The sequence below is a fragment of the Serinus canaria genome, chromosome 2, assembly GCF_022539315.1.
Source record: "Serinus canaria isolate serCan28SL12 chromosome 2, serCan2020, whole genome shotgun sequence".
Lineage (NCBI taxonomy): Eukaryota > Metazoa > Chordata > Aves > Passeriformes > Fringillidae > Serinus > Serinus canaria.
In genome coordinates, this window is record NC_066315.1 from 108,745,806 (window position 1) to 108,759,489 (window position 13,684).

Sequence of the window (13,684 nt, forward strand, 5' to 3'; positions counted from 1 at the left end):
CCATATGAATGACTGTGCAGTGGGACCACAGATTTGATGGAAAGCACCCTTGTCAAACACCATTTTTCCAGGCATGACAACACCTGTGTCAGTCTGCAGTGAACACCCCGGCCAATAAAGACACAGAACACCAGGAACCAAAGCCAACCACCAGAGATGCTCCTGGTGGGGTCAAAACACCACCCAGGAGCTCTGGGTGGCGTTTTGACCCCACCAGGGTTCACACCAAGCTCAGTGAACTCCAGCAGTGGGAGCTTTCCAGCTGAGGCACACTCATGGCTTCACTCCAGCTGCTGCCTAGAATGTGTGCTGGTGACCCACTGATTCACATTTGTAGCAGAACTGCATCTCCTTTTGAGAAGAATGGGCAAAAACGAACTAGATTGTGCTGTAGACATGCACCAACCACAAGGAACGTCCTTCTGGAAGGGAACACACAACTGAGGGCTTGATCCACACAATGCTCCAGAATAAAATCTGTCAAATGGCTGTCCCAAAGACAATCATAGACTACAGATACATCTGTGACAAGGATGGCCAGGGAACTATCTGGTATATGGACTTATCTGTTTTTTAAACAGATCTAGGACTCAGAGAAGGTCATGAATTGACAGTGGATGAAACAAAACCCTCAGTGCAGGAGCAGGAGTTAAGCCATGGGAGCAGTGACACCATCCCACACTGTCCTACCCCTTCTCTCCCGACTTGGGGAGAGCCCCTGCAGTCCCTCAATCTTTCTGACAAGCCAGCCCTGGATGCCTGCAGTGCACCTGCTATGTGCTGTCAATGAGCACTGCTACCTGCCCAGCAGACTGCGGCTGTGTAGGACATCAGGAACCATCTCATGATCACTGTCAGCACAGATTCCATAGTGAGACCAAGCTCAGGGGAAAGCTTACTAAAGCACTGCCAGCATCTTACAACATTCAGTCTCCCCAGTAAAGCTTTTAATGAGAGAACATTTGATATGTTCTATGCAACATGGGAGTATGATAAACTGTTTTTGGTATGAGTTAGGGATGACTGCACACGTAACAAGTGGCAGAGCAAACTAGAGCCATAAGTCAGTTATGCATGACCATCCCTAACAATAGAGAATAAATTGTTTATTCCAACCCTCCTGTGTTGTATGTTATATCACAATCAACTCCCTGTGTATTGTAAAATTCAGAATGCCCTTGCAAGGTTTACTTGATAAAGGAGTTTATTTTGATTTTCATCTTTCATCTGTAAAACTCCCTTCTAACTCCAAAGCACTGTGAAAATCCAATGAATGGCCAAGGCTCAATAGTTAAGGTGAAGAATGAAATGTCAGATATAACTTTGAGTTTCCAGACTTTGGCAGTTGCAACTATCCTTAACATTACTTTTTCAGCCACACAGCCTGAGAAGCTACTGTTTCCTGAGAAGGAGCAGTACTGCTATATTGATGTGCTTAAAAAATACTAATTTCTAAAATATGTTTAAAATGGGAAGTAGCAAGAACAGAGAATTCTAGTAAAAGTTTAGGAAGAAGTTAATAGTCAGCAAAGTCTCTATCAAAAGCACAGGGAAATTTCACATGGCAAAGAAGAGAGGGGTACTTACACCCAAAATATCTAATTCATCTGCATTGAGAGCCCTTCCAATGAACCAAGTAAAGATAATACAGTGGCTAAAGACATGCAGGTTTTGAACTGATATGTCTCCTTGGAGCAAAATCCAGGTTTAAATTTTAATGTGAAATGCAGCAATTTAGGTTTTGAAAAAGATTTTCTTTATTATGTCATATTTATGTTTCATATTGCACTAAGCAGTACTGTTAGAATCTTATAATGCATTATAAAATATGAAAAACATGCAAATGGCCACTGCTTATATGCAGAAGACTTTTCCAAATATTAACAAAAATGTTATTCAGTGAAACACTGTGATGAAAACTGGATTTAAAAATATGTGCAATACATTGAGCAAGATAAAGCTTCCCCCTTTCACGTATTATTACATGTTTGCTATTTGGATAACTCAAAATTACAATGTGAAATGTTCTTCATTATATATGACACACTTTTTTTTTTTTTTACAGTCTAATATTCTATTCAGTTAATGCTGTGGTTCACAGTGTCCCCAGCAATGATTTTATGATCACCTTGTATTCCATTAACAGCAGTGGCTCTTGGTCAGGGAAGGCTAAACTGTGGACAGGCAGGCTGATGTCATGGCAAAAAAGTTGAGATAAATTTATCCACATGTTATCTTGAAAGCATTACTTAGATTTAGACTCCAGAACTCTGGCTCTCCCTGATGAACATGCACGTGTTGTTATTATTCTGCACACACTTTGCAGTTTCTGTTCGGCTAAGATTTTAAAACACTTAATTCACCTTAATTAAGTTCCTGGGTACCTCATGTGGTGTGAAATTTATTTTGTCTACTTACAAGACTGGAAACCAAAGTATATTTCAAAGTCAACATTTTCAAACTTGTGTAGTTTCCCTCGGGCACACAAACCCAGGAATTTGAGTACTCACAGAAGTGGCTTCATTTTCAGAGATACCCATCAACATAACTAAATCCTACTCACCATCAGCTCTAAAACTCAGATCACCAGTCCATGGTCTAAATTAACCATGAGAATTCATGGCAAGAGGCTGAGCCCAAGAGAGTTTATAGACTCACAAGAAATCAGTAGAAAAGGCTGTAGGAGACCTCAACACTCCTGACAACCACTCCTACTCTTTTGCAACCTTGATGGCCTCATGTTAATGGAAAATGCATGAATGGGAAATACTCTTCTTGTACATTGTTTTTATTTATTAACATATCCATCAATCTTGCACTGGTGGGTTTTCCTTATCTGGGCAATTAGTAGAAGTTTATTCTACAAAAGCTGGCAAGAAAACAAGCCTCAACAACAGGTTTGCTCCAGACTCTTCCAGTTTTTAAACAATGCACCAAGGCTCTGCCCTCTGCGTTAGGGAATGCAAATAAATGGAAAGAATACAACCATGAAGTGGCAATCCTGTGGCTCTTAATGCATTCAGTGCAGTGTTACACTGAAAGAGAAATGCATCCTAAGACATACAAGTGATCATGGTCATCAGTGAAAAAAAAAAAAAAAAGAAGAAAAAGAGTATTCAACTATACTTTTCTCTTAACTCAGGGCTATAGTAAACCCAGAAGTCTGGATCGTTAATTATCTTTTCATATAGGCTATCACCATGGCTTTGAGTATGGGTAGGTCTTCGGAGCAGGGACTTGACAGATATGATGGCATCCTTGCTCCTGCTTCAGTGCTGACCTTAAACACAGCAGAGCCAAATGGAACTCCAGGAGTTTGCCCACTGAACTCAAGCCCAAACAAAATCAGCCATAAAACCAGCATGGACCCAGCAAGGGCGGGTGAATAAGGAGGAAGTTTTTCACAGAAAGAGTGATCAAATACTGGAATCATCTGCCCAGGGAGGTGGTGGAGTCACCATCCCTGGATGTGTTCAAAGAAAGACTGGATGTGGCACTTAGTGCCATGACCTAGTTGAGCTGTTAGAACATGGGTTGGACTCGATGATCTTAAAGGTCCCTTCCAACCTAGAAATTCTGTGATTCTGTGATTCTGTAATACATGGTGAGTTTTATTTACATCCTCATATCTCCTTACATCAAAGGATTTGAGAAACCTGAGTCTGACAGTGATACTGTCAAAATAAGTAGCAAGAATCTCAGAAAAGGGGGCTGTGTTAACCTGCAGCAGAAACAAATTATTTCAGAGAGGTTTAGATACCAACCTCTAGATAATAGAAAAAGAGATACATACTATCCCAATCAACACTTCAGTAGCAGACTTTTTGTTGGTAAGCACAAAAAAGTTAATTTCACCTTCAGAAACCAGGATGGTCTTTAGCAACGCTTTTCTTCTCAAAAGGCATCTGAAGGGATGCTGTGTTCAACAAAAAAGTAGTTGACAATCTAGTTTCAGTCTGCAAAACTGAACAAATGTTGCAAGCATCCATTTGCCCATGACTGAAAAAAATGTTTTGCTATCGAGAACATGGGATGTGATCTCCAACAATTACCTTCCCAGCTCCTGGATGGGCATTTCAGTGCAACAAAAGTGTCATATGAAAACTGCTTATTTCAATGGATTTTGGCTTCCATAGCTGACTGCAAAGATAGCCATGATTAGTAACACATGTTTAATAGAGAGGAAATCTAATTATCCGGGAGTTTAACTATGAACTCAATGAAAGCCATAAGGTACAATGTAAAATTTATTTTGGACAAAGGAATTTTATGAGGTTTTGTCATCACATAAAATGAATTAACAAACATCATAACCTATAGGTGAATAGACACTCAGAATCTCTTCCTAGCCCTACAGCAGTGCTAGGGGAAGGACCTGAGTTCTCACAGTCAACAGACCAAATCCTTCCTAATGCCTTTCTCCTTATGGATAAAGTACAGACATTAAAAACATCCTGATTTTGTTAAAACGTAAAGCACAATAAAGTCTCTTGCAAATGATGACCAATAATTTTTTTTAGTTCATTAGTTCAAAGAATTTTCAAAAATTTCCTGAATGTATGGAAGTTGCTTTATGAATGGATTTTTTTGCCTCTTCTAATTTGCACTTATTGCCACAAGCACACTAGAACGAATGTGAAAAAGCTTTCTAGAAATACTAAAAACCTGGAAACCAGTCTTATCATGAAGATTTTGGTTTTCATCTTTTCATTCTCCATATAGGCAGGCTTGGCAGAAGACCCCAGTTTTCATTGCAGCACAGTTCACAGTAATAGTCACTGAAGAGGATGCTCATTTAATATATGTTGCTGACCACTGACAGAATGAAATTTAGGAAGACAAATACAAAGCTGAGAATGATTTGCTACAGACATTGATTGTTGGTTTCCTCCTCCGAATCTACTAGAGTTCTTTTTTTTTTATTTTTATTTTGTCCAATACTTTAAAAAAGCATAGAAAAGAATTAGTTAATGTTTGCTTTAACAATAATCATTCCTTTCCCTTCTAAAAGCAGAAGTCTCAGGGTAAGTGAATATTTTACCTGGCAGGCCACACTTAACTGTTACAGAGTTACCTTACCAGTTAAAGGTTCCTTTATTTCTAAATTGTCAGGCAATTTTCCATCTCCTGTATTGAAATAACTTAGAATCTGTTTGAAGCTCTGAAAACCTCATTTTTCTTTAGGAAACCAATCCTACTACTGTTGATCTCTAAGTTAATATTTAAGAGTTACCTTCCAGCTTTTAGCAGGGAGATTTTTAAAGTCAAGGTCCCTTCCTTTTTGGGGTAAAAGCCTCTGATGTAACAGGTAGCTTAGCAGTGACAACTATCCTGGAAGAGTGACACCTATCCAATGCTCCTTTGGGAAGAACAAAGAGGAGTGTCCTTCTCATCTTGGCCTCCTTGCACTACCAGATCTGAATGCTGAAGATATTCTTACTAGCCACACACTGAGTATCTGGAGCATTGCAAGGGAGGTGAATCCAAAGGAATGTTACTAGCAAAGCAATTTGGTGAATGAGACACAAAATCTCCTGTTTCACGAATCTTCGTGGTAAAACTACTCAAAGATTTTCCTCACTGATGGAAGTTTAAAAAAACCTTTAAGTAATTATCTTTATCCTAAACAAAAAAAAAAAAAAAAAGGAAAATATCAAAGCTAAGTGCTTTTGCAAATTGCTTTCCTTCCTCAGATCATTTTGCTTGGCCTTTTTTTTGGGTTTGGTTTGTTGGCTGGTTCCCTTTTTGGTTATTTTGGGGATTTTTTGGTTTTTTTTTGTTTTGTTTGTTTGAGTTTTTTTTTAATTTTTCTGACAGAGGCTGTAAAATGGAAATGCTTTATAGAATACTTCAAAGTCATCAAATAATATTTTTAATTTTTGTCCCCTAGGAAATTTCAAGTAACTGTTATTTTTTGATGTTCAGACTGTGTAAAGTCAAGAAAGTCCTTTTTTATTTGATTCTGTGTCTGATGTCCATGTCAAGAGAAGGTTGACACAGCATCAGAGGCTGTGCTCTCTCCAGCTGAGGCTCCTTTTCCTTAGGAAGCCAAAGGAAAGAAACACACCTTGCTGCCAGCTCACTCAAGGTATGACTTGTTACCTTTTCCACTGGTTTGTTTGGTTTTTTCTTTTTTTTTTTACTGAAAGAAGGCATCAGTTGGGGAATACAGGAAGAACCAACTGTGGCACCAACTTCTATTTACTTCCAGCTTCACTGCAAACCGTCTGCTTCCATTGAACTTGGCAGCTGACAATATTTGCTCAGTTTATTGTCTGCTTTCCAAGAATACAGCAAGTGTTGACTACTAAGTACTAGGCATGACAGTCTTTAAAGAAAATTTCAGGGAGGCAGCAAATATGAAAAATGATGCCAGGAAGTATCTACCAATAGTTTTCAACTTTCCATAGTCTTCCATTTCTTTAGATGATCCTTTGGTAAATGTGTAATACCAGACAGAATCTGTTTCAACAAAACCAGCATGAGAGATGTTTACAGAGTAGGGGAGTCCAGCTCAAGCCCTTCTTTTAGGATTCCCATTCCCTGCTCAATCTTTCCAGGACACACTGAGCAAAGGATAATTACAAACCTTGATCTGATTTAGAAAACATCTTGGATTTTTAAAAGATAGGAGTTGTTTGAAAAGATGAAACAGTGTTTTTTACAGATTACATGATTTTTTTCATAACATGAGTTTATCAAGAGCCAAAGCTTTTCCCTGGCAAATTATTTTCTGTTGATTTTGTGTTCTACATTAGCTCTCCTCACTCCCCTTGCCCCCAAGGCTCCCTGTGCTTTCTCTTCAAGTACAAATTCAAACAATTACACCATCACAGCTCTGTTCCATTTACTGCTCAGCAGTTACAGACTCAGAACCTCCACATTCTTCTGCTATAAAGAAAAAACTATAGTGACCCCAGGCCACAACATGCCCTCTAAGACCCTCTCCTTTCTATCTCTTCTCTCCACATGAAGGGGATGCACATCAGGCAAAGAGTGAACAGAAAAGTCTCAGACCTGTAGCAAAGACATACATGTCTGATGCTCACCATGATCCTGCAGCACTCCATTTGTAAAAGGTACACCCTAACCAGAAATCATTCCAGGAGGACTTTGTCTGAAATGGGACTTCCTTGTCTAGAAGGCTCTGCACCACTCATGACCTGCGTACTTCCCGACAGGACAGAGATGGATTGTGGTGCCAAAGGATGGGCAAGAACAGCACAGGAACTCATGGCAGGCAGCTCTGCTTTTAGGAACCTGCATGACTTGTAAAGCTGCTATATAGACTGGCATAGGTAGTGGAAAGAGGCATTTTTGTTCCAGCATTTGAGGAAGAAGTTCCCATTTTCAAAGGCACTTTCTCATCAGTTTGAGTGGCTTACTAAGATTACTTGTTTTTAAACTGAGTTTAATTTTCCCTCTAGAACAAGCTGTTATGAAATACAGTGAAAGATTTCTCCTCAGAAAAAGAGTTTGGAGATGGAGATGCAGGTGTTTGAAGCTGCTTCAAGTGCTAAAAAGGCAGGGTGACAAAGCCAAGGAGGAGCACAGTTCAGTGAACTGCAAGGGCCTGTAAAGATCCAAGCACAGAGGTCTGGAGCAGTGGGGATTGGTGTGTGTGAGGTTGGGAGCCTGGTGGGAAGGACACTCAGGAGTAGGGGTAACAGAGGATTCCAGAGAGGACACAGATAAAGTTCAGTAGATGGGATCTGGGGAAGAGCCCTATCATCTAAGGACATGAATCAGGAGGGACTGCCAGTTCACAGAGGACACTATTCCAAGGTAGTGCCTCTTACTGGGAAACTGGCTGGCAGGGCAAGTACCTGCACAATGTGCCTGGCAACCCTTCTTCACCTGCAGCTGTTGGAAAGGTGGTTATCCATAAAAAAAGGCTGTTAAATGCTCTTCATAAATTATGTTTCTCCTAACAAATACTATAGCTGAGCCAAAAAAAAAGGGCTATCACTTATGCCTCTGCAGCTCTCAAGGATTTTACCAGCCAGGACACATATGTCTTTAAAAAGGCTCCCAAGGATTTTCCTGACCCACAGCAGTCCTTTAGGACAGTGGTGCTCCCTCTGGTCATAATGTGAGCTCCAGGGCTCCCACCCTTTTGGAAACTCCACATCTCTCCACTTACACTTCAGCATGAGCTTGTCTGCAATGAAGGCAAATGAATGCAGATGAGGCAAGTAAGGAAAGTAGGTGAAACTAACTAGGATTAAACTGACTACAGGTCTGTGGTTCACTACCCCACAGCCTCTAATGTGTCAGTCACCCTTCTGCAGCTCAGCTGAGAGAGTCCTGGCACATGTACAATTTCCTGATATTAATTCAGGCACACAAAAACTGATCCAAAGCTCACTAAAATAAACCAGAGCCTCACATCCACTTCATCCATACTGCAACGCAAAACTTAAAAATTCACATACATTTTAAGATGTGTTTTTCTTATCAGGATGTAAATTCAGGATCTGTAGTATTTCTCAGTTGCAATTAATCAAGAATAAGAATATTAGTTAAAAATCCAAATATTGCTGTTATGATCCCAAAGGGACCGGTAGGTGGTTGTAACCAGAAGACAGAGTGCATTTCAATGAAAAAACACACACTTTTCTTACAACCACCAAACGTGTCCTGCTGAGATTCTACAAAAATCTCAGTAGAAAAAGAAGTTAAATTGAACTACGGTCTGTGAGATTTGGAGACAAACAGTGTATGCAAGAAGGAAATTATTTAATTGCCAAGGGATGTAACTGGTTTCCTCAAATTTTTAATCTCCTCTGTAGAAAGTAAAACAGACAAGGCATATATGTCTTCCACATAAATGCCACTGTCTCATGTTGTTCAGCACCTTACATTTTCCTTCTTTATCAACACTTATCATCTTCCTACTGAATGAAAACTGTTCATATCATCTTCATCACCTGTCACTGTTTAATTTGCTATCACTTTCACTAATATTGCCTACCATCAAACAGTCTGGATGACACCCTCTCCCTACTGAAATGAAATTTAAAAAACCAAACAAACAGCAAACCAAACCACCTCTACAGCTAGCTTTAGCAGGACCAGAATTTGCACTTCTAATCTCCCCAAGGTCTAGTAGTCCAGGGAACAAAAGTATAAAAAAACAGCTGGAGCTGTACATGCTGGGACTTTGCTGAAACCATAAAACAGCATGGGCAGGCTTAGCCTCCTTATCTCTTTGTCTCCTTATTTCCCCTCTTTTCTCTTGTGCTCTTTAATTCTGTATTTGCTGCCTAGGACTATCCATTTTTCTTCCCCCAAATCTGAAAAGGCTTTTCCAGAAACTGCAATACTCAACTGCCATTAACAACAGATGCTGTTTCTGCCAAGAATTAGTGTTCCCCCTTTTGTTTCACTCCCTATCTTCTTTTTATCTGCCAGGGTCTTTTTTCTTTTGCTAGTTTCCTTTCCTGTCTGGTATCCTACTTTTACATTATCCTTCCTTCAAAACTATCCCTCTCTCATGTCTTCCCTCATTTGCACTGTCCTGTTTCCACTACTTATATCCCATTTCTCCCCTGGGGTATCTCAACTCCTTCCTTTTTCTGTATTTCCCCTCTCTCCCAGTTTTACTTCCCCCAGTGCCCTCTGCCTTCAGGTATGCAGCAGTATGTGCAGCTGCTCTGCCAGCAGATCCTGGGAGGAGCAGACCTGCCCAAACACCCTTTGCTGGTGAGAGGAGCTGCAGGTGGTAATGCTCTATCCCCAGACTTTTAAAAATTTGAAAATACATACCATATATTATATAAAGTACATTATATTACACAATAAAGCACAGAGACATTTTAATCAACTCAGTACTCCGGTGAAGATCTGAGAGTCAAATAAATGTCTGGAATATGAACTTTGCTCTACCTAAATGCATTTTCTTCCCAGAACTACAGAAGATGATACAGCACAGAGCTACCTGTCTCTTTCGGGGACAGACAAACATAATTTAAGCCTAATGTTCAGGGTCGCTCACCCCACTCCAAGTTGAAACAAACTATGATTTTTCCTAGTGACATCAAAACTGGCTGTGTCTCCAGAGGTTTAACAGCAGCTTGTATGCTGAGGCCCTGGTGAGGTGAGGATCACTGAGCCAGCAGTATTACTAACTTTGCTTTGAGTTGAGCACCTGATGTAATGTCAAATCAAAGCAAAACCACCCATCCCCTGTGGTGAAGTCCTAAACCTCAGAGTGCACAACAAGGCTCGCAAGTCAGGAACATAATTCCTCAACTTTTCAAATTCTGATCATTTAATTGTTGTACCTTGAAAGTTAATTTTACAAAAATACATCAGGACATTGAAGCATTACCTTCTCTTAGGAAATTTCATGAAAAAAATCCTAGTCTCTCTAGGTAAACAGTGTTTTTCACTGCAGCACAAAAGACAACTCAGGTACTTCTAGCCCCAGCATCACTTGCACTGCAGGATCTGCATTTGTGGCACAAAGATTATAAATACCTTTGCTTGCAGAGCACAGACTGGCTCTTGTGAGCCCAAATCTCTTTTTCCTCCAGCCCTGACCACAGGACTAACTTTATAGTTACATTTCAGAGGAAAATCAGCATATTTTGACCTTCTCATTACATTTATTTCCATTAAGAAACAGAAGTAGCCCTGATGCCTGTGTACTCCAAAGTGTGCATATGGATATATAACACAGGGCCTTTCTTTTAAAGTAGCTTGTTAAAAAAAAGAAAAAAATATTTTTTAAAATGCAGAAAAGTTATTGGCAAATTCTAACACTGAGTGCAATTCCCATTTCTTGATCATGCAGGAAGCAGGTGGCTATGGCACTGGGCTGCTTGCATTTCTCACCAACCCTTCCTGTGCTGTGCAGGAGCTATTACACTGCACAAGAGGAACAGTTAATCTCTTTCTAAAGACATGTGCATCTTTGGTGAATGACCTTTCATTAAATTCCAAATTACCAAAGTCACCATTACTCACAGAAAAAAGTAATCAGAGTTTTGAAGTCTTTTTTTGTGTAATAATTTTTATGTATTTGCACATGTACTTCACTGTTAGTTACTTTTAAGATTTCCTTCCGGAAATTAGTAGCAGATTTTCTTCCTTAAAATTTTACTGAATGAATGTCAACATGCTAAAATTGCTACTTTAGAAAAACTATGAGTAACAGAGAAGACAAATCTGGAAATCTCTGTAGTCTTGAATGCTTCTTTTTTTTTACTCCTTCATGTTCAAGAAGGCATTTGTACACTTAGGTAGCCTGGCAAAATCCTAAAGTGATTAAGATTCAAAGATGGGCCTTTGTGACCTTTATGAATTTCCAGGAATATCGTCCAAGACCAAAACAAAAATATAACAATTTCATTCTGCATTACTAAGCATTTCAACATCTCCAACACTTTAGCATTTGGAGTAAGTTCTAATGCCTGCTTATAAATAAATCTGAACAGTTTTCCTCCCATTTCACTGCCACTAAAGAACCCAATCAAGAGAAGCTAGCTACAAGACTGTTATTAGACACACAGTAAAGTTGGGAAGGTGACAGCATGTTTTCACCTGCTGTGGTTAAGGGTCTCTAAAATACCACTGTCTGCACAGACATGCAGACCTACTACAAATAAAAAGAGCAGCATTTGTGGTATTTGGAGTCTCCTGTAAGTCATTAAGTGCAACTTTGACTCTCATCTAGGACTACCTAAAGTGCAGTCCCTTTGTGTATACTCCCGCTTAAGGGGAAAGCAGCTCCCAGCACCAGCAGTATCAGATTCTTGCAGCATCCATGACATTTGTAAGCATTCAGTGGTCAGAACACCACTACATATCCTTCAAATGACATGGACCACTGAAGCTGGAAAGGTATCTTCACTGAACCAAGCCGGCTGGTATCTCAGCAATCCACCAGGACTAGAGCACCAGCTTGCCCCCGGTGGCGTGTAGAATCTTGCCTGAGGGGTTCGTGGGGTTTGCATTTTTGAAAGTCATCACTTTTGAGTGTTGAAATGCAAAGGGTAGGCACCAACTCACAACAGTGGCATCTCAGAAACACTTTACACTGTAAAATAGTTGTATTTGATGTTTTTGATTTCAGAGTAAGAATGAGTTAGACAACAAGGGGATAAGCATGACAGAACACTAACGTAGTGAGCTAGCCAGAAATAATAAGAGGGCACACCATCTCCAAAGTTAAACCATTTGAGTAGGGCCTATTGCATAGAGTATAAAGAATCCTGTGCATTAATGCTAATAGAGTGTATTATTTAAAATATTTATTAATGTACTACTTTCTTTCTTGCTGCTGTCAAATCATTAGTAATAGCCCCCCATTAGTTGAAAAGCTTATAATAAGCTGAATAATACAAAGTGTGGTTTGATTTCTGTGCTACCACACCACTGTATTATACCAACACTAGAAGATGGTATTATCTTTCCATCTGTGGATGAAGTACAAACATATTTTAAAATAAGATAAACAGATTTTGAATATGTTTAGTCCTTGTTAAACTACGTGCTGTGCGTTCACTTCCTAACACCAACCTCATATTGTCAATCTTTGACATCATGATTCATTACCTTATTAAATGAAAATAACTGACATGTCGTAGATGTAAGGACTATGAAGTCACAAGTTTCCAGGCACAAACAGGGACACCATCCCACCATCAACAACATCAGGGTGTGCATAGATGATGCAGTTATTTATGAAAATAACAGATGTAGGACTTGGCTATTACAGTTTAAAGACCTAACTCCTTGTAAAGGAATAACATTGTGGGAGAAAAAAAATTACTGATTATGGTCAAAAAAACCCCAATCAAACCAGATTCCCAACGCGCGGGTGGCCAGAGGGCCGAGGGGAGGGGACGAAAAGTTTGGTGGTGCAGGGGGCGGGCGGCTCGGCCCCGCCACCGCCCCCCTCCAGCCGCTCCGGCCGCCGCCTCCGGCCCCGGCCCCGGCGCCGCGGGGTCTGTGCCCGCCGGGACTCCCCGCTCCCGCAGCCCCCGCGGGCAGCAGCCGCCGAGGGGGCGTCCGTAAGGGCAGCCCCCCTGCCCGCCGCCGCTCACCTGCTGGCCAGGCTCTGCCGGCAGTGCTGCCTGAAGGGCATCAGGTGGTAGTTCATGGCGTCCAGCAGCAGCTTCTGGCAGACGGGGTCGGTGCGCATGAAATCCACCGACTGCACCCGCTCCACTAGCTCCGGCGCCGGGATGAGGGCGAAGCGGAGGCGCTTCATCAGGTCCGGGGCGTACTGCATGCGGGTCTCTCTGTCGTGCTCCAGCCAGAGCACGGACATCTGGAAGAGCGCCAGCTCCGACTCGACTGGGGGGGGCAGCGAGTCGAGGAGGGCGCGCATCTCCTCGAAGTTGAGCAGCAGCACGTCCTCCACCAGGTACTTGTTGGCCAGCTTCTTGGTCTCCTCCAGGCCGTGCAGGGCGGCAATCTTGCACACCTGCTTGTAGTTCTGCACCGAGATCTGGTCGTTGAGGAACTGCACGCACAGCTTGGTGACCTGCGGGATGTGCAGGATCTTGCTGACCGACAGCACCTCCTCCACCGTGTCCAGCGAGAGGGTCACGTTGGCCGTGTACAGGTACTCCAGCACCAGCCGCAGCCCGATGGACGAGCAGCCCTGCAGCACCAGGTTGTTGATGGCCCGCGGGCTGGCCAGCAGCTTGTCCTCCGGGGAGGAGGATGGGGT

General features: G+C 41.4%; 1 protein-coding gene across 1 annotated transcript in view; it reads right to left on the reverse strand.

Annotated features, from left to right (window-relative positions):
• KLHL14 (kelch like family member 14) overlaps positions 1–13,684 on the reverse strand; it is a 56,876-nt gene that overhangs the window by 42,886 nt on the left and 306 nt on the right. Inside the window, exon 1 of the mRNA XM_030227641.2 lies at positions 13,053–13,684. This exon is cut by the window's right edge and continues 306 nt beyond it. Coding sequence (XP_030083501.2) covers positions 13,053–13,684 — 632 coding nt within the window. The remainder of the gene's footprint in view (positions 1–13,052) is intronic.